This window comes from Notothenia rossii (genome assembly GCF_949606895.1).
Source record: "Notothenia rossii genome assembly, chromosome: 6".
Classification (NCBI taxonomy): domain Eukaryota; kingdom Metazoa; phylum Chordata; class Actinopteri; order Perciformes; family Nototheniidae; genus Notothenia; species Notothenia rossii.
The window spans coordinates 16409812-16437129 of NC_136909.1; the positions used below are offsets into that span (position 1 = coordinate 16409812).

Consider the following 27318-nt stretch of genomic DNA (forward strand, 5'->3'; position numbering starts at 1 on the left):
ACTCGGTAGAGAAACTGTTGTGGTGTTTCATTATCATCCTGTCTAGCACGCATTAATTCTTGGAATAGCTCCATACTGTTTTTCTCTCTTAAGTGGGCCTGGAGAAAGCCTTTGAGCTCCATCACTGTTAGGTCATCCTTATTTATTAGCATGTCTTTAAAAGTTCCAGGTTTTATGATTCGGAAGCCATTCCGAATTCTGAATTCCACTGGGTGAAAATCATTTGTGTACATAATGCGCAGCATTAATATATACCCACGTGACAGCTCATTGTTACTTTGTAATTCTACTCCACTACAATTCAGAGGTTAACCTGGTATTTTTACTCCACTACATTTATTTTAGTTGCTTTGCAGATTCTGATTAATGATTTGAAATATAAACAATCCTTGAATCAGGCTTTAGTTACACCTGAGTAAAATTCAGGGAAGGTGATTAGCTTCTTACTTTAAATGCATTTACATTTTAAATGCATTTAAAGTAAGAAACTTCTTACTTTAAATGCATTTAAAATTTAAATGCCAACAATCAGGCGAGATATTTTATAGTTTGCGCTTGAGAAGACTAAACATTTATCTGCAGATCCCTATAGTATATTCATTACTCGTTATTCTCTACTAATAGTTAATGAAATAATATTTTAATTTCAAATGTTTAGAAAATTGTATAAATGGTAGATGGAAATATATATATATATATGTGTTTGTTTATGTGTGTATACAACTGTGCACTCATTTTTATTAAACAAAAGATAGAGAGTAAAATAGATTTAAAGTTCTGTTGAGATATTGCTCAGAATGCATTTAAAGAGCAACTTCCAGGTTAAAGACACCTGTGAATAAATGTGTAGGAAAATGATGAATACACTAGATTTTCAAAAAAATATACAGAAATATACACTACAGTGACATCTGGCGTCGTTTTTGTAAGAAATGTTCCCTTCCGCATAAAAAAGCCTCGGCACGTGACCTCCCGCGTGTGACGTAACACGGGGGACACAAGGGGGAGAGCGGCCGGTGTAACGTATTAATAAACATGGATCCCAATGCTAGTTTCGACACAGAAGACACACAAGAAGTTGAACATGAATATTCGAATGCATATGACGGACCACAACCTTATAATTATGAGCCTGCTAGGCGTCCAATAGACCAGAAGCAGCCAAGGATTAGAAGAAATAACGGCCATCGAAGAGAAATTGAGCTGTGGTGTGAGGAGAACCAGTGGAAAACTGGGCAGCTATCTTGGTGAGTGACCGGCGTTAGCTACAGAATGTTAGCTAACGTCACATCACAACATTGTAAAGTTAGCTATCATATATCAGGCTATAACTAAAGCAGCATTAATAATATAGTAACGTTACTGGCAGGACTGTTGATACTGATCCATAACAGAAACTAATGCGCAATTATCAGCCGTATCTCGCGTTACCTAATGCAACTCCACACTACGGTGCTGTGTGTGTACCGGAGGAGAGACGCGAGATACGGCTGATACTTGACGATCTGGCGGAGAAAGGTTGTGGAGCCTCCGTTGATATGTCGTTGTAAATGGCTTGATGGAAAGCAGGTGTGTAGTCGGGGAGGGTGCACAGCTGATTGCAGCAGGTGAGCGGAGGCTGAGCCGGGAGCCAGGAGTGACAGCCACCACGCACACACAAACAACACAGACAGGGGGAAACAAACAAACACAAAGGAGACGGCTGGAGCAGTACAGCCACCACAGCGTTACCTAATGCAACTCCACACTATGTCTTACGGTGCCGTGTACCGGAGGGGAGAGAGAGAGAGAGCAGCGAAGGGGGGGGGGGGCAAGAGAGAAGTAATACGGTTTCCTGATAAAGTTGTGGAGTATGTGCTGCAGGGAGGTGGATGCAGAACGCACCCAGGAACGAACGCTAGCTCCGGTGTCGGTACCAGATGTGTTCGGGGTACCATATGTGTTCGGGGGCCGTCTCTTACCAATGACGTCACGCATTGTACGCATTGTGATTGGCTGTACGGTAATTTACCCAGGGGTGCTCGGGGGCAAATCACATCTACAGATCATGACGAACCGAATTGAATTATTCCTATGCTCCTAGCGTGTGAAAATGTTTGTGAAAAACATGTTAAAAAAACATGAAAACGGAGCAATGGCTGTACGCCATTGGCTGTACGGCAACTCGAGGACCATCATACACGGTCAAATTCCGAACATTTAAACATAGCCTACACTTCATTCTTTACTTTGTCCGTTATTATATGTAGAAGATGAACTACCTCCCTGAAAGGTCCCAATGTGTTAATTTTTATGTGCTGTCTTTTGAGTGGTTAAACATCACTAAAGATTTTCTGACTTCTGACTGCTTTGGATATATAATTATACCACAATAAGGTTTTACTATCACAGTGCACTGAGATTTGTGACAAACTGTAAAGCACTTACACATCACTGTACACTGTAAACCAAGGCGGTTTTGCCATCACTTACTGTACTGAGGCTCAGTCACTGGTACATTTTCATTTACAAAGCCATGTTGGATAAAGTACCATCTTATATCTGCTCCCTGATCTCTCGGCAAATTGAAAGTACTTATTGCCTGAGATCTCATGCTGTGGTTTTATTAAATGTGCCAAGTGCTAGGACTGTCTTAGGGAAGAAAGCTTTTAGATGTGCAGCTCCACTAACTTGGAACAGTCTGCAAAAAGAATGTAAAATTACCAAGCTGGTACCACTACATGTTTTTAAAGCTCGGTTGGATGCTCCACAGTCAGATGCTGTTGGTACCTGTACATGTGGATAGATATGTAAATTGTAATCCCTGTATTTTTTGCTGTATGATGTCCTTTTGTTGTTCTGTTGTTTAAGTTTTTATGTCTTCATGTGGAACCTACTGTTGCAGGTCTCCCTTGAAAAATAGATCATTGATCTCAATGGGATTTTACCTGGATAAATAAAGGTTTTGAATTGAATGTCGAGCATAAACTGCAAGTCACTCAAATGCATAAACTGGAGAATAATTATGTTACAAGTGTTACAGAAAACATATCCAAGTGTAACAAACATCCAGTATTAACCTTACTGTTTTTTTTACTAACAGTAACCAACTAATAATTTTCATGAAGTGCATATTTATTCCAAACTCACAATATATATATATATATATATATATTGTGAGTTTGGAATTGTGAGTTTGGAAAATATTGTGAGAAATATTGTGAAAATAATATTGTGAGTTGGTAAAAACGTTGCAGAGATCAAATGTTTCCTTGTCTGAAAGGAGAAACCTAATTTTAAAACAACATTTTCAGTGTGTGACTTGAAAGATAAGTTCTGATCAATAATAAAACCTAGATATGTGTATGTAGTGACCCTTTCAATGTCAATGTCAGTCCCTTGAACAGTACAAATGTTGGAGAGAAAAGAAGTTCACTTTTTGAGATTTGAGAATATCATGAGTTTGGAGTTGTCTGCATTTAATACTAACTTGAGTTGAGATAAATGGGATGGAATAACATCAAAGGCAGACTGGAGGAAATCAAGACTTGCTCTATAGAAGAGGATGAACAATAAATAACAGTATCATCTGCATAGAAATAGAAAGCAGCATTTGAAAGATTATTAGAGATTATTTACATATATGGTGAAATGATTGGTCCTAATATGGAACCTTGGCGCACACCCTTTCAAATCAAATCAATCAAATCAAGTTTTATTTATATTCCACATTTATAAACGATTTTTGGTCGAGCCAAAGTGCTGTACAAATAATAAAAATACCCTACAGTAAAGACATTTTACAGCTAATACAACAGCAGTTTGTTCAGAATATCAGTATGAGAAGAAAACGACACCCTTTGTCCTTAGACCCTCACATCGTACAAGGAAAAACTTCAAGAGAAAACCCACAGTTTAAAGGGAAAAATGGGAGAAACCTCGGGGAGAGCAACAGAAGAGGGATCCCTCTCCCAGGACGGACAGACGTGCAATAGATGCCGTGGGTAAATCGAAGAGATAATACATTTGCAACATAGGTAGACCGTATGTTAGGAAATGCATGCTTCTATAATAATAGGATGAATCCACGAAGATGTCAACAATCCTGTGGGAGCCTTCAGGGAGGCAGCACGACGAGACCCAGGCAGGACCGCAGAGACAGGTTCAGCCACGACCCGAAGTCCACGACTTAATCCAGAACTCAGGATAGAGGATCCAGGATGCGGGACCACAGCAAGAGGATCAGCCTCGACTCAAGATCACATCAAGACACAAAAGAAGAAAAATTTGGCTGGGTTAATCGGAACATGTGAATACACAGATTCAGACAGACAGAAGGAAGAACAAGAACTCCCTTTGGAGTGATCTTTTTGAAATATTGAAGTTAGATGCATCAATCTGGTGCACTTTGAGAGCAAAAGGAAGAGATATATGGATACCTCTCAACATCCATATGAAACAACTGTAAACAGATTTACTTTGTCTTTATGGATTCGATTGTGGACTTGATTGTGATTGCTGCACATTATCCCTTACTTAATAAATACTTTTTTTGATAATTTATTATATAGAAAAGTATATCATATTGATATATAATATATAATTTATTGATAATATATAATATAATCAAATATAACAATCAAAACGAAATAAGTAGTATTAAGTATTAGGGCTAAGAAAATATTGTACATGTGAAATAGTTGTATGTATTGATTTAAATTGACATGCATACGCTAAGAAAAATAGTCCGTTGTTACTGTTTGAACTAACGTACCAACGGCACTGAACATATTACATATTACCATAGCCGTGGGAACATGTTTCAAATGGGGGGTGCTGTGGGGATGACACCAGGGCCGGTTTTGACCAATTTGCTGCCCTAGGCAAGATTTTAGCTGGCAATGAAAAACCTCTACAAAAGACTAATACACTACAAAAAGAGAAACGTATTGATATGGTGGACAGCTTATATAAAAAGGCTTCAAATGTATTTAGTATTGCATGAACATGTTGAATTGGGGGGTGGACTTCAGATCCTCTAAGGGGGTCCGGGGGTGTCCCCCCGGGAAGATTTTTTTAACATTTTAAAGTAAAATACTTCAATCTGGTGTATCAGCCGTATCTCGCGTTACCTAATGCAACTCCACACTACGGTGCTGTGTACCGGAGGAGAGACGCGAGATACGGCTGATACTTGACGATCTGGCGGAGAAAGGTTGTGGAGCCTCCGTTGATATGTCATTGTAAATGGCTTGATGGAAAGCAGGTGTGTAGTCGGGGAGGGTGCACAGCTGATTGCAGCAGGTGAGTGGAGGTTGAGCCGGGAGCCAGGAGTGACAGCCACCACGCACACACAAACAACACAGACAGGGGGAAACGAACAAACACAAAGGAGACGGCTGGAGCAGTACAGCCACCACAGCGTTACCTAATGCAATGTCTTACGGTGCCGTGTACCGGAGGGGGGAGAGCAGCGAAAGGGGGGGAGAGAGAAGTAATACGGTTTCCTGATAAAGCTGTGGAGAGTATGTGCTGCAGGGAGGTGGATGCACAACGCACCCAGGAACGAACGCTAGCTCCGGTCCTTTTTACTGTGGACTCGATGTCCTGACAGGCTGGTATTTGTGCAACCTGCACAAACGCAATACTGCACCATGATTACAAATGGTGAAATACAATGTAAAACTACCGAAAAATACCAGCTCCTTAAAACACAACCGCTCTACTCAACGCAACTCTACTATACCCGCGGTCAGAGAGCGGAGATGTGTCCCCTGTGTGATGTAATATGACGCGTTTGACGTATGACCTTAAAAAAAAGCAGTTTTTAAGAGCAGAGCTCAAAATTGCTCCTTTCCCTCTGAATTCCTGCCCTTATGTCTCGTAAAACACACCAAATCCTGCATTCACTTTTTTAATTGTAATTTTCAAGAAAGTTTAAGCATAAATGTAGAAAAAATAAAAACCTGCAAGATGCTCTTTAAACCATACTGCGTGTTCCTCTGTGCCTCTGTGTTTCAAGGGTGAAGTCCAGGTCAGGGTGGGGGAGGAGTGGTTAATCAAGAAGTTCATGCACATGATGAACCTGCAAACCTGCAGAGCAAACATTTGGCGCTAAAACTTCAGAGCAGCTAATGCTGCATTCATGCAATACAAAAATTACAGTTTTACTGTCCCATACTCAGTAAGAAGTCCCTATTATAGTTTCTACACTATGTTAAGTAATCTCTCCTTAATCTTATTAGGGTTAGTTATTTAAAGTGAGAGAAATTCACTTCATAAGAAGTATTTTGGTTTTTAAACATTTTGCAAACTCCAACATGAAGCCGCAATGTACATCTGCACCTGAACGCATCATTACAAACATTGATCGGCGCACGGGCGGTACAGAAAAAGACTGAAGCAAATCCACATGGTGTGTGAAAAAAGCAACACAGCAATGAGTAACAAATTACAGCAGGAAAAACACACACAACTGCTCCAGGTAAGTGTACATGTTAGGTTGTTTAATGTTTTAGCATTCTCCGGCATGAGTGGAACTGCTGAGACTAGGCTAAACTCTAAATTAAGCTAACGTTGCTAAGGCAAGAGAAGACTAACATCTAAAATGTTTCCCGATACATTTGCATATTTGTATATAATATGTAATATCTACCATCTCAAACTACATACACTTACATTTATAAAATATATTATGCCTTTTATAATTTACTTTGTTTGTTAAAATGGACGATGCTCTGACGTCATCACCCTCGCAAATGTGTCATACAAAAAACTATAGGCTATGTTAAAACTTTTTTCGTTCGTTCGGGTCGATATGTGTTGACTTTACTTTAAAATAGCAGATCTCTGTGACCGATATACAGAGAGTCTGCAGCGGAGCAGCCAAACCCCCCGACCTGTTCTGTAACATGGACAGTGTCAGCAGAAAGTATTACAAATAATGATTACAACAAAATGCAAAAAATAAATAAAAAAAGATATAAAATATATTTTAAGATCATGTTTAATCATCTGATTCGTCTGTACATTGCTGTTTTAGTCTGTTCATCTAATTAGTGTCTACAGTGTGTGCCTATTGAGCTGTTTAAAGCCATGTGGGACAAAACCCGATCATGCCCCTCCCTCTCACTGTCTAAGTCACATGTGTCAAACTCAAGGCCCGCGGACCGAATCCGGCCCGTCTACAATTTTGATCAGGCCCGCATATCAATTTATATCATCAATACAATGTGGCCCGCTTAAATGTATGATACTGTTCTGGCGGCACGAAGAGCCTACGCCGTAAGCTACGCAAATTACGTTGTTGGTACCTGATTGGCACAGGCAGAATGCTCTCAATTCCTATGGCCAATTGCGGAGCCTACGTAGCAGCCAACACAGAAGCATTAACGGTCTGCTAGCCCGCACCTGTTAGCTAGTAACACAGAGAATGTCAAAAAAAAGGAAGATTGATGTTGAAGGGAGGCTATTTCAAGAGAGGTGGGAGATAGAATACTTCTTTACTGAGTATAAAGAGAGGCCTGTGTGTCTTATTTGCAATGAGACAAAAGCCTTGTTCAAAGAATATAATTTGCGTCGTCATTTTGAGACGGCCCACCAGCAGCAATATGCCACCATGGACAGGCAACAGAGGCTTCAGAAAGTCACGGAGCTCAAAAAAGGCAGGCAACAACAGCAAAATATGTTTCATAGGGCCAAATCTTTAACAGATGGAGCTGTAAAGGCAAGTTTCATCATAGCAGAGGAAATCGCTAAATCAGGGAAGCCATTCACCGAGGGGGACTTTCTAAAAAACTGTATGCTTAAAGTTTGTGACATTGTCTGCCTCGCCAATAAACAAAACTTTGCCAATGTCAGTCTGACAAGAAATACCATAGCCAGCCGTGTGGATGAGCTTTCTGACGATTTGCAATCACAGCTCAAAGATAAAGCAAAAGAATTTGTAAACTACTCAATTGCTGTGGATGAAAATAAGGATATATCAGACACGGCTCAGCTGGCGATTTACATCCGCGGAGTGGATGCACAGTTGTCTGTTACTGAGGAGCTTTTGGACTTAAAACCGATGCACGGAACAACCACCGGCGAGGATATTTTCAAAAAGGTGGATGAGTGCATCAGTGGAACCGGCTTACCATGGAATAAACTTGTGGGGCCGACGACCGATGGGGCGCCTGCTATGTGTGGGCAAAGGAGTGGACTGGTAGCAAAGGTGCGAGAGAAGATGAAGGAGACGGGAGGAGAGCTGACTGCTTACCACTGCATTATTCATCAGGAGGCCCTGTGTGGAAAAGTGCTAGGTATGGAACATGTCATGACAGTGGTTACGAAAACGGTGAATTTCATCCGAGCACGGGGCTTGAACCACCGCCAATTCAGGGCACTTTTGGAGGAGAGAAATTCGGAGTATGAAGATGTGCCATACCACACAGAAGTACGCTGGTTAAGCCGTGGCAAGGTGTTGCACAGATTTTATGAGGTGCGCGAGGATATTGCTAATTTCATGGCTATGAAGGGGAAAGCTGTCCCCGAGCTGGCCGATGAAAAGTGGATACATGACTTGGCTTTTATGTGTGACATAACGCACCATCTCAACGCACTGAATGTGAAACTGCAGGGACGCAAACAGCTGATCACGGACATGCGCGATGCAGTGAAAGCCTTTCGGACAAAACTGCGATTGTGGGAGAACCAAATGCAGCAGGGAAACTATGTTCACTTCCCGACCTGTCAGTCTGTTGCAGACAACCTCAACACTGCTTTCCCGAATGAGAGATGCGCAGAAAAACTGAAAACACTCAAAGCCGAATTCGAAAGGCGATTTTCCGACTTTGAGACCCAGAAATTCAGGTTTGACCTTTTTACAAATCCATTTTCAGTTGATGTGGAAAGCGCCTCAGATAACTTACAGTTAGAACTAATAGAACTACAATGCAATGGGCCACTAAAGGCCAAGTTTGACTCTGTTGGGGCAGGTGAGTTTGCTACATTCATCCCAAGCACAATGCCACAGCTCCGCCTTCTGTGTACCCGTGTCCTGAGCATGTTCGGGAGCACATATTTGTGTGAGCAGATGTTCTCTCTGATGAAGATCAACAAGTCTTCTCACAGATCCCGACTCACAGACAAACACCTTGGCTCCATTCTGAAAGTGGCTACAGCTCAGGACTTTCAGCCAAGAATAGATGAACTTGCATCAAAGAAAAGATGTCAGGTGTCTGGTGGCTTAAAATAGCATGCCAATATTGATGTGTCAAATCTGGGAAATTAGCTGCATGTGAGTTTTCCTTGACTGAAAAGTTTATTTGTACGTTTGTTGACATTTATGTGCACCTGGTTGCAAATCAGAAGGCTACAGTTTATATGGGACGTGTTAACAATATGATCAAAGATCTGTTACTGTTACTTTTTTGCTTACTATTTAGTGTCCCACACAACCATATTCAGGACTTTAAAACAAGCCTTTTCAGAGTTGTAGAATGTGGGCAAGATCATTCACTATTCATTATTTAGCTTTTACATCAGGCCATACCTTTTTATATAATGTCCCAAATAACCTTTTTTTAAATAGCCCTATTCAGGCCTGTGAAAGAGGTTGCTCTGAGTTGGCTGCCTACCAGTTCAAATGTATTCAGAAGGCATTGTTTTGCTTGACTAAATGCTATGATGCTAAGAAATTTTGTTTTTTGTCGACTTAGTTTGGGCTTTATGTTGACCAACTAATGTGAAAAGGCTATATATATTTATATATATATAAATGTACATATGGTACTGGTCTGTGAATTAGGTTAAATGTGTGTTTTGCTTGACAGTGAGGTTAGTATGTAAATGTTGGGGGTTTTATTTGCAGCTGATGTTATGCCAATGGGACAGACTGCAAGGGACAACATGTTGAGATGTGTTTTACTTTTATACAATGTTCCACACAACCATTTAATTGTTGTATCAAGGCTTGTGATATCTGTTGAAATGTGGGACAACGTTCAATATTTGTCCTTTTATATTAGGTTGATTTGTTTGTGTTTATTATTCAACACAACAATGTTTTCATATTGTTGTCATATTCAGGCCTGTGCAACAGGTTCTGAGTTGGCTGTATGCTAGCCAGAAAGCATTATTTTGCTTTACCAAATGCTATGATTGCCAAGCAATGTGTTTAAATATATATGGGAAGGCTATATAGTACATACAACAATACATTGAAAGATATGTTTTTATGTTGTTTATTGAATAAAAAAGGCATGTCAGTAAAGCATATGTCCGGCCCTTAATGTGATTCCAATTTCCCAGAGTGGCCCTTTGTGAAAATGAGTTTGACACCCCTGGTCTAAGTGAACGGTGACTGTAAAAACTACACCGTGCATGCTCAGAGTATTGTCCTATTTAATTTGTGTGGCAAAAATGTGGTGTAATATGATGCGTTTGACGTATGACGTTTAAAAAAAAAAGCAGTTTTGAGTAGCAGAGCTCAAAACGGCTCCTTTCCCTCTGAATTCCTGCCCTTATGTCTCGTAAAACATATCAAATCCTGCATTAACTTTTTTAATTGTAATTTTCAGGCAAGGTTAAGCATAAATGTTGTTTATTCTACATTTATGCTTAAACTTGCTTGAAAATTAAAATTAAAAAAGAGCTCTGCTCTTCAAAAATGCTTTTTTTTAAGGTCATACGTCAAACGCGTCATATTACATCACGCAGGGGACACATCTCCGCTCTCTGACCGTGGGTATAGTAGAGTTGCGTTGAGTAGAGCGGTTGTGTTTTAAGGAGCTGGTATTTTTCGGTAGTTTTACATTGTATTTCACCATTTGTAATTATGGTGCAGTATTGCGTTTGTGCAGGTTGCACAAATACCAGCCTGTCAGGACATCGAGTCCACAGTAAAAAGGACCGGAGCTAGCGTTCGTTCCTGGGTGCGTTGTGCATCCACCTCCCTGCAGCACATACTCTCCACAGCTTTATCAGGAAACCGTATTACTTCTCTCTCCCCCCCTTTCGCTGCTCTCCCCCCCTTTCGCTGCTCTCCCCCCTCCGGTACACGGCACCGTAAGACATTGCATTAGGTAACGCTGTGGTGGCTGTACTGCTCCAGCCGTCTCCTTTGTGTTTGTTCGTTTCCCCCTGTCTGTGTTGTTTGTGTGTGCGTGGTGGCTGTCGCTCCCGGCTCAACCTCCACTCACCTGCTGCAATCAGCTGTGCACCCTCCCCGACTACACACCTGCTTTCCATCAAGCCATTTACAACGACATATCAACGGAGGCTCCACAACCTTTCTCCGCCAGATCGTCAAGTATCAGCCGTATCTCGCGTCTCTCCTCCGGTACACAGCACCGTAGTGTGGAGTTGCATTAGGTAACGCGAGATACGGCTGATACTTGCGCATTAGTTTCTGTTATGGATCAGTATCAACAGTCCTGCCAGTAACGTTACTATATTATCAATGCTACTTTAGTTATAGCCTGATATATAATAGCTAACTTTACAATGTTGTGATGTGACGTTAGCTAACATTCTGTAGCTAACGCCGGTCACTCACCAAGATAGCTGCCCAGTTCTCCGCTGGTTCTCCTCACACCACAGCTCAATTTCTCTCCGATGGCCGTTATTTCTTCTAATCCTTGGCTGCTCCAAGTCTCTTGGATGCCTAGCAGGCTCATAATTATAAGGTTGTGGTCCGTCATATGCATTTGAATATTCATGTTCAACTTCTTCTGTGTCGAAACTAGCATTGGGATCCATGTTTATTAATACGTTACACCGGCCGCTCTCCCCCTTGTGTCCCCCGTGTTACGTCACACGCGGGAGGTCACGTGCCGAGGCTTTTTTATGCGGAAGTGAACATTTATTACAAAAACAACGCCAGATGTCACTGTAGTGTATATTTCTGTATATTTTAGACCCTCCAGAAAAACGCGGGCCAAAATCCTTAATTATGCGGGCTAAAATCCTTGATTATGCGATAAAAATGCGGGGTTTGTATGTGATTTTATGCGGGAAAATTGCGGGAAGTTGCATAATATGCGGAAAGTTGCGAAATATGCGGAAAGTTGCGAAATATGCGAACAGTTGTGAAATATGCGGGAAGCGGAAAAAAGGTGATTATTCTCCCGCACCCTGTTACTAGGCTACTACTGAATGAAAGGGAGCACTTTTAAAGAGTTGCTATGATAAACAAGCATACTAGAAGCAAGCTACATCACAGAAAGACACACACACACACACACACACACACACACACACACACACACACACACACACACACACACACACACACACACACACACACACACACACACACACACACACACACACACACACCCCCTACCTCCTCCTCATTCTGTTTTCATTTACTCGTTCGTTATCTGACCAGCTTCAATATTGTAGGCTACTCACCTCGTTTCTTGCAACCCTCGAAAGGGTTTTGGAGGTTGAAGCCTCTGTGAGCGTGAGTTGCTTGGCTTTCTTGTCCGCAGCAGAAACCATTTTTGAATGTTTGAGCGAATCGAAGTGGGTATTCACAGTCGATTTCCTTTTATGCTCCAACACACAGTTGCACGGGGTACTGTTAGAAATTAAAATCAATGTTTTAATGGGGAAATGTAGTTTAAACATGCCGTCAGTTTTAATGCTCTTTTATACTGAAAAACCAGAAATTCTTGTGTACAAGCAGTTAAGCTTTTAAGCTTTTATTCTGAAAATCCTTCATCTCCGGTTAGCATTTAGCATGTGGCTAATATACGATTTCCTGAAGAGGTGAATTTAGTAGCGAAATGATATGGAGTGGTGCAAACCGAAGCCTACTGATTTAACACTACAACTATAGATGTCGAGATACTACCATGCTGAATATTAAATGAAGGTACAGTTTATTTGAATACATTGTTTACAGACGAGAGTAGCATGTGACAACATCCGGAATGACCGGAAACCAAACGAGCCGAGAAGTATTGTTTAGAGTATTGATTACAGCGTTTAGAATGTGTTAAATGAAAAGTGATGAAAGAGAATATGAGGAGAAACGGCGTGTTAAGCATATATTGAATGTGAAAAGAACCTATCCTCTGTTTAAATGCAATAACGGACATTGGAGACGAGGCGAGCCGGCTGGCGGGGAGGAGCCAGCACACCATATATAAACCACCGGAGGAGAGATCCACGCTCTTGGCTTCCCTATCGAGGAGCGGATCACAGCTGTTTGTCTGACTGAACAATATTCTGTCTGTAACACTACCGCGCCTTTTTTAATTAAAGTACCCAATTGAACTTTCACAGAGACTCCATTTAGTCTCCTATTTTAAAGCTTCTCTCCTGGTCGGGAGAATAACGAACACAGTTAACAATCTGGTGAGTTCCCTGACGTGATCTCGCTGACCGAGGAGAGAAAACCAACCGGCTGTTTTCTGGAGACGCTTGCAGCCATTCGACACACAAGAGCTCAAATCAATCGGTAAGAAGATGCCTGTTATGACAAAGATTCTTCACTAGTTAAACTAGGCAAAGTTAGATTTGTGTGTTTGATGGCAGCCGGCTGATCCTGAAAATAGCTGTGCATTTTAATGTTAAAACAACCCAAATTCATAAAATAATCACTCTAAAACCACGAGGCGTTGTTTTGTCACAAGCAGGGTGAGTTCACACTTTCTTTTGTTCCATTAACCCTGCATGCTATTAACCACGTGTGGGTGTTGAATTTTAAATATATAGTGTGTGGACATTGTACTTCGGATAGGTGCCTTGCTGCTTTCACATGGGTGTCTCTTGTTACGTTAATAGTTATTTAGCCTATGACGTAAGGGTATATAGCCCATTTAACGACTTTTTGTTAAGATCTGGAGACATAGCGAATCGGTTAAGGGCCGAGAAAGTGAAAAGTAGCGGGGCATAGTAAATCAGCTAAGGGCTAAGACCGAAGTCAGTGAAGAAAGTCCTTTTCAAGAAAGGCTTGGTTAAGGTCTAGGCCTTTATCAGTGGTTAAAACTGTTCTGTTTAAAAAAAGATATTGCGGGTGGGTTACGGTAATCGGAGTTACAGCAGCAGTGCAGTAATAAGACGACGGTCTATTATCAGTGGCTGATAGGTCTCCATATTAGTCCCAGTTTGGCGTGTCCAAATAGCAACAGTTAACCATAGTCGACTATAAAGTCAAATATTACGTGAACAGGTTTATAGCTAGTGCGTAAGGGTTCCTAACTTTAAGTGATGATATCAATAAGATAAAGCCCATAGTCGACTATAAAGTCAAATATTACGTGAACAGGTTTATAGCTAGTGCGTAAGGGTTCCTAACTTTAAGTGATGATATCAATAAGATAAAGCCCATTTTTTCATAGTAAACTAGATAGAAATGTGGTTATTTTAAACTAAGTGTTGTTTTGGCTTGTATTTCAGGATTTATGATACCACACCAGTGGTTTACTTTGTTACTGTTCGTTTAAAGATCACCTAGCCATTGTTTAAACTCCCACCTGAGAGCCGCATGGACAAATCTCTTTGTCTACAGGTCAGAGTGCGAAATAATCGGGTGCCATCTTGTTTACACCCCACATGTGGAAAAACAAAGACAGGGCAATCGCCATTTCGTGAAATGCTAATTCAAAGCACTCCTTTCTTTGTTCTTATGCAGCTGGTTTCACTCCAATGAGGCATTTTCCTGACCTCCATCTTGTGAAGAACGAATAATACTTCTTGTCACAGTTGGAACTAGAAGGCTGAATCAATTTTTGGATATTAGAGGGAAGGATTGTTGTATTTCCAAAGATTTGAAGTATTGCTGCTGGCAAATGTGTTTTGGCGGTTTTTGAAATATTGCTTCTGGCAAATGTGTTTTGGCGGTTTTTGAAATATTGCTGCTGGCAAATGTGTTTTGGGGGTTTTTGAAATATTCTTCTTTGCAAATGTGTCTTGGCGGTTTTTGAAATATTCTTCTTTGCAAATGTGTTTTGGCGGTTATGTGTTGTGTTGTTTAACCATAGTGTAAATTCCTATTTTAAAGATATTTTTGAGGAAACTAAGTTTCTCCTTGTTAAAAACGAGTCAGTTTTGAAACAGCTATTCCCTAGTGGATTAAGCTGGAATTTAAAATAGCGCACTCTGGTGGTAGTACAGAATTATTACCCAAATAGCGGAAACACCATAACATTGTGAATTTGAACCAAATTCATATTTCAAAGTCAAAACTATACTGTACACTGTACAATTTTTATTTTTAACAATTAAAAATTTGTACAAATTTTTATTTTTTAAACAATTTAGAATTTGCAAAATTTTTATATTTTAATTTACTTTAATAATATAAAAAATTAAAAAAAAAAAAAAAATTAAAAAAAAAAAAAACCTGATTTAAAGTTAAGATCGGATGACATAGGATATTAAAATCAGGAACAAAGGTGCTAGTCGGAGGATTAGTGCTTCAATCCTTGATAAACTTCATAATTTCATTCGAATAAGAAGAGAACATGTCACTTAAAGACACTAAGTTGAGACCAGACGCAGAACCATGCACAACTGCAGTTATTAAGGAAAGGGTAAAAATCAGATCAGATGCTACAACAGTTCCAATCTTAGATGGAAGACATGGACCCAATATAAGAAACTGTTGGAACAGTGGCAAACGAGAGGACTGCTTCCAGCAGATAATCAGCCTGAACCAACGAAAGCCCATAGAAAAGCAGTAATTGACCATGAAAATGGAGAATACCTGCGAGAACAACAAGCATGGATCAAAGCCGGACAACCCTCTTGGTATGGACCTGAAAACATTGCTATGAACAGAGCTGAAAAAAGAAAAGCTATGGTTGCAAGTCTGGTATTCCATCTGGAAGATGCCAGCCAAGGATTGACGAACAGCTTACATGTGGTAGAACTCAGCAGAAGAGAGGAAGAATCCAACAGAAGAATAGAAGAACTCGGCAGAATAATGGAAAAGGAACTCAACAGAAGAATGGAAGAGCAGCTCAACAGAGGAATGGAAGAGAGACGAAAGGCAGTTGAAGCCCATAATGACATTATTGCCGAAAGACAAAGGGAGGTGTCCGATAGGGTCGCTTGTCTCAAACCAGTGAAGAAGTCAACAAGAACCCAGCTGAACTAGAGAGTGACTGTTAACGGGAGAACAGTGACGGAGCGACGGAGACTGGCCCAACATTTTCCAGCCAGTACATAGATGGACCCCGTCAGAAGACCGGGGCTGTGTTTAAAGGGGAACTTCATTTATTGTTAGCCAGAAGTGCAGTTTTTAATCAAACAATTATGTGATTTATGGAGTCAGATTACATTTTTCTCATAAACACAATTTTATAATCGGTCTGAAGTGTCTGTTTTAAGGCGTGAGCTGCAGATTAAATAACATAACACTGATTGAGAGCTTAGATGAAGAAGTTGTAGGGTTTTTACAACAGTTTCAAGAATCAGTCTTTATTTATTCTTGAGTAACTTTACTGATTTATAGTGTTGTGCGTAAGGCAATATCTCATTTGAGTGAGGGGCACCAGCCCTTCATGCAGGTCACTCTCTGTGAGAATAGTTCATATTTTCCCTCCAGTTTGGAGAAATATTATTTTATCATGTTAGTTCAGCAGTGTCAACCAATCCTCTAATCCTAGAGTTATCGAGACGCATTAGCGAAACCAGAGGTATTGTTTTTCGCAGCAACGATGATGCATAATACCATTACAAAAGCCATTATTGAAACAAGTAAACTATTAGAAGTGCTAATTGCTGATTTTTTTTTTTATAGTGAATATGCATTTATACCATCAGAAAACCATAAATCATACGATATTTTTGTACCCCTTGTGGGTACAAGGAGAAGTTATATTTCTTTAATGCAACGTTATGGGTTTTACATGTCCTGTTCAGAATAGGGTAATCATTGCAATATTAATTGAGCATTTTATGCTCAAAGGAGGGAGTGTCATGATTATACAGATATGTTGATTTCAGTGACGTTGTAGTTAATAAATAATAACATGTAGTCAACAAGAGGTATGCCGAAGCTCGGGCCTTCTCCAAGGAGGGAGTGGTCCAGTTTTAGATATTAGACAAATAGAAGTGGATGAATATGTCAGAACTCTGAGTAATATTATGCAAGTTTTGTCTACACAGCAGGCTAGGAAAACTACAGAGATACCAGACGAGACACCAGAAGAGACTCCTGTTCGGCCAGGTGATTGGGTGAGGGTGAAAGTTCACAAAAGACAGTGGGCTGATCCCCGGTGGACGGAAGCGTGAGAGGTTGTAACAAACTTCACACGCGCTCCGGTTGAAAGGTAAAGAAAAAGGAGCAAATTGACACCACCTCACACATTGTCACCCTTCACTGGCAACTTCCAGAACATTATTGGGAGTTAGGACTGATTTGGCAGAGCTGGAACAAAACAATAAATAGAAATAAGATAAAGATAGAAACAGCTCAAAAGACAAATTGTCTATAGATTTTTATAGATTGTACATTAATGTGAAAACCTATTTTTTTGTTTTACATCTGAAAAAGAGTCCAATTTTTTGTATGTTATTTTTGGACTCATTATTAAATTCTGTAACGGACACAACCAGGGATAAAATAGAGATGATGACGAGAACAAAGCCAAACCAATTGTGGGGTCCCCTAGGGATAAGAGTACACAGGCTACTAACCCAAAAGTACAGCTTTGTACGTACAAACTCTATGAACAAAATTTCCTAGCAGACAGTGGCGACATTGCAGATATGTCCAGTCACCAAAGTTCTCATGAGGAGATAATTACAAATGCTAGCAGAACAAGACGACCCACCCCCGTATACAGATGTTGATGACAATGATGAGTTAGTTTAAATGATGGATGTTCGGAGATGAGATTGATCAATGAATGTCCAGCTGATGTGATTCTTTACATTATGAAATCATGTGAAGAAGTGAGCAAAATAAAATGCTAAAATGGAGTGAATCCATTTCAATTTATTTTATACTATTCCAAGATAGTGTATTTTTATTTTCAATTTATTTTATACTATACCAAGATGGTCTATTTTATTTGACTTTACTATTTTATTGCTATTCTAAAATGGTTTATTTCTTTTCACTTTGTAAAAACAAGTGCCTTAACACTGAGCGTGGTATGAGAACGGTTTCTGTGAAAGGAGGGAGGAAGAAATGTTCTGATACCAAGCCATTGCTGCTATTTTGAAGAATGATATTGAATGTAAACACTAGAAGTTATGCACAAGGGAAAACTTTTATGTTTGAACACAGACAAGAATTTATTTTGTATTTTTGTAAAGCCGGCTGTAAAACCATTCCATTTGATTGTATGTTTGTTAATATGAGATATGTAATATGCAAAGTTCAGATGAAGAACTCATTGATTTCAGTATTATACACACCTTTTAGGTGTGTAAGGAGGGACTGTTAGAAATTAAAATCAATGTTTTAATGGGGAAATGTAGTTTAAACATGCCGTCAGTTTTAATGCTCTTTTATACTGAAAAACCAGAAATTCTTGTGTACAAGCAGTTAAGCTTTTAAGCTTTTATTCTGAAAATCCTTCATCTCCGGTTAGCATTTAGCATGTGGCTAATATACGATTTCCTGAAGAGGTGAATTTAGTAGCGAAATGATATGGAGTGGTGCAAACCGAAGCCTACTGATTTAACACTACAACTATAGATGTCGAGATACTACCATGCTGAATATTAAATGAAGGTACAGTTTATTTGAATACATTGTTTACAGACGAGAGTAGCATGTGACAACATCCGGAATGACCGGAAACCAAACGAGCCGAGAAGTATTGTTTAGAGTATTGATTACAGCGTTTAGAATGTGTTAAATGAAAAGTGATGAAAGAGAATATGAGGAGAAACGGCGTGTTAAGCATATATTGAATGTGAAAAGAACCTATCCTCTGTTTAAATGCAATAACGGACATTGGAGACGAGGCGAGCCGGCTGGCGGGGAGGAGCCAGCACACCATATATAAACCACCGGAGGAGAGATCCACGCTCTTGGCTTCCCTATCGAGGAGCGGATCACAGCTGTTTGTCTGACTGAACAATATTCTGTCTGTAACACTACCGCGCCTTTTTTAATTAAAGTACCCAATTGAACTTTCACAGAGACTCCATTTAGTCTCCTATTTTAAAGCTTCTCTCCTGGTCGGGAGAATAACGAACACAGTTAACAGTACAGAACAGTTTCCCCCCACTTTCGTGCAAGACATTGGGGTACTGCTTTGCCCGGTCTTTAGCTGAAATGTTCGTGGGTAAATGTGATGGATTCGATTTGTTCATCTTGGTGTGTGAATTCCACACCTTCACACGACGGTGTTTGCCTTCTGTGATGCGCGGGCTGATGACGTTGCGTCATCATCACTACTCGTCAAGACGAGTTAACTTTTTTATTTTTTTTCTCAACTTTGTGTGGAAAAATGCGGGGATTATGCGGCCTTTTGATAAATATGCAGACTTTTAAAAATATGCGGCATTTTGCTGATTATGCGGGAAATTATGCGATCGCAGAATCGCGTTTTTCTGGAGGGTCTAATTTTTTGTTTTTTAAATCTAGTGTATTCATCATTTTCTTACACATTTATTCACAGGTGTCTTTAACCTGGAAGTTGCTCTTTAAACAAACTACTAAAAGTAGATGAACTACATTATTCAAAAGTTTGCGCTGCTGGCTTCCTCCAAGTTTACAGTAAAACAAACTGGTGGTGTGACCAATGGCCATTTACAATTATTAATAATATTACTATTATTAGCATTAGTCTATATTTTGGTTGAAACTAAGCCAGGAAAAAAAAGAAAAACATAAATAATAATAAAAAAATATATAAATGAAATTGATTTTTTAAAATAATTTTCGATTATTTAGACTGTAACGAATATTCGAGAAATCGAATAATCGCTGGCATCCCTAGTATGTAGCGGCCTTTATAATCGAAAACATATTTGAAAATGAAAAATAATAGCCGTCTTCTTAATTGTTTGTTTGCGTACCTTACTTCCGTTTGGCTTCTCATGCACTGATTCGCTAAGCTGAACAGCAAATCAGACTGATTTATTTTACCGGAGGCTGCCGATCGAAAGTGTCGGCACGGCCGAAAAGACACGACGGTGCGGGAAACACCAATCTGAGTAGGGCGGCAGGACGCTCAGATTCGACGGCCAGATATCTATCGACGGCCGAAATCGGCTTTGTGTGTCAGGGTCTTTAAAGGAAACCACAGCTGCATCTGAACATGACTGTGTGAATCTCACCCAGATGTTGCAATGATATCTCATTTATTAAGAGCTGGGCGATCCTATCTCACTATATCAATTTTAAAGGGTTGACCACCTTCTAGGGGTGTAACGTTTCACAAACATTTCGGTTCGGTATTTACCTCGGTTTTTAGGTCACGGTTCGGTTCGGTATGTTTTCGGTACAGCAGAAACAATTATCACAAAACATAAAATATTTTTAGTTTTTTAAAAATTATTATTAAACTGTGAATAATGTATTCAATCAAATAGATACAAAATAAAATAAACATTAAGGTGCAGTATTTCGATGAACTGAAATAATCTGTATTTGAACTGTAGGCCTACTGTACTAGTACCTAAGCAGCCAGTTTGACATTATGACTTGCTTGTCATTGTATTTTCATGTTTTTTAAAGAAAAATTAACTTGTCCACATTGCTTGCCGAAAGGGCAGATCTGCTGGCACTTACAATGTCTCCTGCTGTGGAGAACACCCTTTCGCTAGGGACAGAGGTAGCAGATACAGCCAGGTAGAGCTTTGCTAACATGGCAACATAGGGATATTTGGCGTTAGTAATAGCTTTTGCTCGGTCTGAACTTTTTGCGAGTGGTGGAGGCTTAAATGCTAGCGGGAGTTGAGTTTGCACTTCAATCTTTTTTCTTTTGGTACCGGTGATATTAATGTTTGGGTGATGCCTTTTCAAATGAGTGTGCAAGTTTGATGTATTGCCAGCCGCGTAACCAATTTTAGTTGAACAATGCCGACAAACAGATTTGGTTCGGTCCACCTGTCTTTGTCCGTCATCCTTGTACATAACTGCGAAACCAAAATGTTCCCAAACCGGAGACTTCAATGATGCTGGAGGATTTTCAAGCTCAAATTTATCTGCGTTAGCCATTTTGCCATTTCCTGAAATTACTGACTACATTTGAACGCATCCCTGTAACCAGCTCTCATAGTATGCCTCTCGTCCAATAAAATGACTTGGTCGCTCTATGACGCGCTGAAATTGCACTGAACGCTGCTTTCCTTCAGCCCCACCCGGAGCATGGGCTGCAGGAATATGCTACTCGAACGCTGCGACGCAGCACCTGAGATTACTTCCAAAAAGTTTTTCACGTTCTCAATTTTTTACGTTTAACGTTATATTCGTTTGGTACACTTCGGTACACACGTGTACCGAACCAAAGGGCCCGTACCGAATAATTTCGGTACGGGCACGTATACCGTTACACCCCTACCACCTTCACAAAATATGAACACAAAGGCAAAGGTTGAAGGCAAATCATATTACAGCTACCACAGTCTGGTAAATTCAGAAAAAAGTATCACTTTACTGTTATGCTGCCCTTAAACCCAGGTAAAGACCACACATATGATATTCCTGTATCAGAAATCTAAGACAAAATCTAGTCTAGCATCGCGATATCAATATAGTATCGATATGTTTCCCAGCCCTACGTTGAATAGTAAGTTCTTTATTAATAAGCATGGGTTTTGGCTTGACTTGGGTAAAAAAAATAGCATTAGTTTTACCTTTCCTTGCAAGTCATGGGAGCAAATGGTTGAAAGGAGGGGTCACTTGGAGCTTGGGGACCAAAACCAACTGTTAGGTGATAGATCTCTCAGCGTGGAAATGATGGCCCGGCACGGTTTCTCTCTACAAGGGTGTCACATGACAGGCTGTAGTTTTTTTCGGTCTTTAAACAAATTCCTCAAGGAGGGTCATGGGGGTCCGGGGCAAGTGTTAATTTATGTGGCCAGATGCTTGAGAGGTGATGATGCAAGCAGATGTGAGGCTCAACCACTGCACGGAGCCCCGTTTTGGAGCGTACTGTACATCTTTTCAAGCCCAACAATGGTCTAGTAGCACAAACAACAACTTTGAACATTGTCTTAATGGTTGGACAGTAGGGCTGCACGATGTTGAAAAAAAATGACATTGCGATATTTTTTTCCCCTGCGATATATATTGCGGTTTCTTTAACTATATTTAACCGGATGAAGGATTTTAGTCACGGACGTCTGGATCTGAACTGGTTGACTCATCATACCTTAAGTCATGATCTAACATGTCATGATAATGCATGTTGCTTACCCTCCAAATAAAGGGGTTCATCTGTGAATGAAGAAGAGAAGAACCTTTTTGTATCCAAAATAGTTCCAGATGGCAGATGTTGCTTTTCTTTTTGGAAGTAAATCTTAATTCTCGTATTCTCCTCCTGCACCTCGCTCATTTTTTACCGGTGTTTTGATGGTCTGCAAACCAGCGGGGCGGGGCCTGCTGTGATCTGATCAAGAATGATTGTGATTGGTGGCTTGCTGTGCATGCAGAGCCTGCATGTCACTCACTCAAGTACCCCTGACATGAGAGCCGCGCAAGTTTTCCTTTTGTAGCAAGCAGCAAAATAATTGTAACATGACGTGTTGAGTTAATGTGCCTACCGTAATTTTCGGACTATAAGGCGCACCTGAATATAAGCCGCAGCAGCTAAATTGAATGATGTGTACATATATAAGCCGCACTGGACTATAAGCCGCAGGTGTTTTAATGTTTAATTACCATAAGGATTTGTGCACGGAGGGGATTGTCGGGAAAGAGATGGCTGTTTGAGGAAGCTCCCATTTATTAACATTTCAACAAACAAGTTGCATATTTTGCATAACGTATTCAAGTGCAAATACAAGCAAATATGTCTCTCGCTAAAAAACTTGTACCCTAAAGCTATTTTTAGTAACTATTTGCTTTTAACCCATGAGGCTGCTTTCTCACGTGGTCATGCCTTACTTTGTTTTTATTTATTTATGTTTGTTTTTAGCTTAGCACTGTGAATGACCCGCTGCTGATACCCCAACGGTCTGAATGGAGTTGCAGTTGCAGAAAAGCCAACGGTTGTAGCTCCCTCAGCAGGATGCTGATGAGACCGAGTATACTTCTGAGTCTGGTTTTACTCTCCCAAGTTTTACGGACGGAGTGCCGGCCTGCCAACACTGATGAAGGTAAGATGTATTTTACACTGCCTTTTTCTGCTTGTAGTATTACTTAAAAGACACGTAACTGTTTTAGCTTCAAGTCTGACTTATCTCGACTACCGAATTGAGAAACAGTCCGCTGATGGTTGGCCACATGGACGGCCATTTAAATGATTACAACATTTAAAAGCTTTGTGCTCAGTGAGATGATGAGAGTGCTTTTGTCTTCATAATTTCAATGTCTACATCTTTTTGGTTTGAAGACAGTGAAATGTCAGAACGTTTTTTTGGCATCCCAGAGGATTTCTTCTCTTCTGTCAGTCAGTGTAGACAAGCCACTGGCCCTTTCGTGGCTCGGCTCTTAAGTCTGAAGCTGCCACAGTCCTGAGAAAGACTTTTTCAGACAGTGATGGGGGCCCATAGGAGTTTAAACTCTGCTGAATCTCAGAGAAGACGAAAGAATTGAACTGACTTTATGGTGGACACAGGATTAATTAACTTTCCCCCTGAAGGCATTCATTTCCACTCAAGGATAACGCACTGATCGTTATGTCAGAGAGAATTATAGCGGTATAGTGACATAAATCAAATTCAATGCCCTATCGTTCTGTGTAATATGTAACATTTGTGTGAGTTCAAAATTCAAAAAAGGTATAAATGTGACTGTTAAATGGGGGAAAGCACAAACATATTGAGACCATGTTTCGCAAAAAAAAATGTTTGGGCTAAAAGTTGAGCCGTGAACGTGATGTTAACGTTAAAACTTGTAAAGAATGAGCGGAATCTGTAAATAAATTGAAATGTTTAGAGGAACCTCGTGAAATAAAGTTTAAAAAATGCAATTGTTTATCCGTTTTCCTAATAATTACATTGGAAACCATCTGGTTAGAAAAGAAGCGTATGCAAGTGTTGCAAGAGTGTAATGATTACTTTAGTCTAAGTTGCAACATGTTTCTCCAAAACATTTTTATTGGTGTTTTCTTTTAACGTGTGTGCCTGTGTGGTTTCTAAGACCAACCTGCAGCAGAGCAGACCACACTAATGGTAGTTATAAAACTAGATCTACCAGGGCTCAACGCTAACTTTTAAAAGTGGTTGCCAGGCTGGCAACCAGGCATCAGCTATTGGTTGCCAAAACTGAAAATATGGTTGCCATTTTTAGTCACCTTATATTTTAAATAATTAAGATACTATACAGTTATACATCAACTTAATAATGAACATGTGACACAAAAGAATATCCAAATGCTTTACAATAAGTAATTAACACAATTAATTGAAACTAAAGTGGTAGTAAACTTGTCCACCCTCAATTGCTGTAAATACCAGCAGTGTAGCTGTTGTCATGTTCTTCACAGATCACTAGTTTCTTGGTCATCCGTTGTCTCCCTTTTTAAATGGTTTTCCTGACCTTTGTGCTGACCCCACCATAGATCCATTGGCCCTTCAGGATCGAAGTCTTGGATTGGCCAGACAAATACATTTCTAATGTTAAATAAATGAAAACCATTCACAGTTAAGAATTAGATATTAATTATAAATGCTGTAAATTATTTATTAATATGTTTAACTATATTTAAAATGTGTTACCTTTTTATAGAAGTGATTATATATTTTATGCCAATATTTTCCGATGGTAAAGTTTCGTTTTGCACTTTTATTTTGGTAGTAATAAGACCGGGACTCTTATTTTGAAGGAACTTTTACCGAAAGTGAATGGACAACATTCCTCTTTGCTTTTCGTTCGGGTTTACCTTACGCTTTATCAGTTGAATCACTTTGAACATTCGTTTGAGATGTTGAGTGGTTGGCCGAACTTTTTACCCCACAGTCTAACAACTTAATTTGCTTCGCCATTTTTTGTAAAACAAACACACGGCGCACCGTGTATGCGAGTAAACGTGCATGGCTTTCTTGCTCCGTAATCACACCAATGCACGTGCAACTTAAGTATCAGGTTCCGACTGGTCACAACAATAATTAAATATCACTCTTAATACAACAAATAATTAACATGTATCTCTTTTGGGGTGCACATTTAGCTGTTTGCTGTCCTTATTTCTTTGTTAAAAACTGGCCAAAGGGCCAAGAAGCGGTTGACATTTTTTCTGAATGGTTGCCAATGGCAACCTGGCAACCACTACTGTCAAGCCCTGTCTACATAAAGGTTAATTATTTTTAAAAGATCCTCCCTTTCCTGTGGTTATCCATTAGGGCCTCAATCTGGGGCTAAATGTAGCAGAACTTGTTTGAATGACACTGGAAACACTTTGCACTGCACAGTAATCCTTGTAGCTCCCGAGTGTTAATCCATGTTGATTGTCAGCAGCTCATTTAGGAGTGAAAAGGTCCTCCCCTGGAGTGTTTTCAGGAGAAACATATACTTACTCTGACTATAATTGAAGAACATGCGTTATGTAATACATCCATCCTTTTCTGTCGCTAAAGGAAGTCTGGTTTGTGGTGGGAGCAGGCCAAAAAAGACAGACCAGACATTCCTCATTGTTTCTTATCCTCTTTTTGAGGGTGAGCCCATCCACTACTGATGCACCGGTTGACCTAGAGCAGGGGTGCCCACACTTTTTTGGCTGGTGAGCTACTTTTGAAATGACCAGCTCACAGGCCCGGCATATGTACTACAGCATCTCCTGCGTTTTCGTTTCTTGAGCCGACTTTTTTTGATTTTTTGTCTCCGTGTGGATGGGGCCTTAGAATTACTCGTAGTGTGGCCCCTCCCCCTGGGACCAATTTGCCTTTGAAAACCCTACAATAAAGCTATTGCCCTGATTCAAATGGAGCTTGAGGTTTAAGGTACCTACAATATTTTGCATCCTTACAAACACAAGCTAGTATTTATTACTTGTCTGATTTATTTTTATGTTGTGTCTTCTTCTTTAGCAATGGCTCCACAATGGGCTCATCCAGAGAAAATGGAAAAAAAGCTTCACGCTGTCCCAGCCAGTAAGACAGTGAAGTTTCGGTGCCAGGCCAGCGGAAACCCAAATCCCACCCTGAAATGGTACAAGAATGGCAGGGAGTTCAAGAGAGACCATCGCATCGGGGGCTTCAAGGTAACAGAAAATATTTTTAGAAATGTTTTCCGTTCAGTTTATGTTTAGTGACACTACACCCTCCTTAGCATTTCTTATTGAATCACTCCAAGCCCGTTCACTACGAGGGGAGATGTGTCAGTGATCTCATCTCTACATTAGATCACCACCGCCCCCTCCCCTGGAGTAAGAAACACTTCCTGCAAGTGAAAAGCGGAGGCAAGTGTCACATTTGACCTGAGAAACAATGCAAGATGAAACCTAATGCAACAAAAAGGGAAGTCGTGGCAGAGCTATAATACCTCCAGGTGGGCAATCCTAGCCACCTGTTTGGTTGAAGATAACATTGGCTTTCCTCATTCTGGGTATCAGGACCTTTCTGTAATTTCATCCATGCAGCAGTAAATCTACCAATATGAGGGCTGGGTATTGTTCAGTTATATCTGGTCCCTGTGTCTGATCCCTGAATGATACCTTTTTGACACCAATTTTATACATTTAATTTTAATGCAAAATAAATTACGACAATATGTAGTACGTTACAGATTTTTGTTTTTCTTATCGTACAGGCAAGCTCCATGTTTATTAGCTCACTAACGTTCATGAGATTGATTTCTTATGTGTTGGAATATGGTATCGAAAAATATGGCTTTTAACAATTTTGGTTAGTGTCAAAAGATACAAATGTTGTTTTACAGCCTCTATATACTACTTACTGTATGCTATCATAACTTCGTCAACGTCTGCCCATTTCCTGGCAAGCTGTATTCAAATGCGCAGCCATCTGCTAATACAGTAAACTGCTAAGTTATAATTGTTGATAACACAGTTTACTCTTGTCTCTGGATTTACTTAGCAGAGGTGTGGCAGGTGATGGATGTGAACCGGATCTGTTTTACACCACCACTTACTGGCTATGGCATCATCAGCCCCACAGATTTTTTTTTTTTAGGGCTTTATTTAAAAACCTTAGATGACCTTTTTGATAAAAAAATATATTTGGTAAAACCGTCATAATGTCATAGGAGGCTGTAAATATCAATCAATCAATCAATGTTTATTTATATAGCCCAATATCACAAATGTTACATTT

General features: G+C 40.0%; 1 protein-coding gene and 1 long non-coding RNA gene across 2 annotated transcripts in view; both read left to right on the top strand.

The window, feature by feature from the left end:
* Positions 1 to 6113: 6113 nt before the first annotated feature.
* On the top strand, positions 6114 to 26271 carry LOC307044786. The gene is made up of 3 exons (XR_013809690.1): positions 6114 to 6463; positions 23022 to 23202; positions 26074 to 26271. It is a non-coding gene; the product is annotated as an uncharacterized lncRNA (long non-coding RNA).
* A 599-nt stretch (positions 26272 to 26870) lies between these two features.
* Positions 26871 to 27318, top strand: part of LOC307042958 (uncharacterized protein) — a gene marked incomplete at its 5' end in the record, with an annotated part of 9162 nt that continues 8714 nt past the window's right edge. The window contains one exon of the mRNA XM_079687115.1: positions 26871 to 26889. Within this exon, the coding sequence (XP_079543241.1) occupies positions 26871 to 26889 (19 nt within the window). The remainder of the gene's footprint in view (positions 26890 to 27318) is intronic.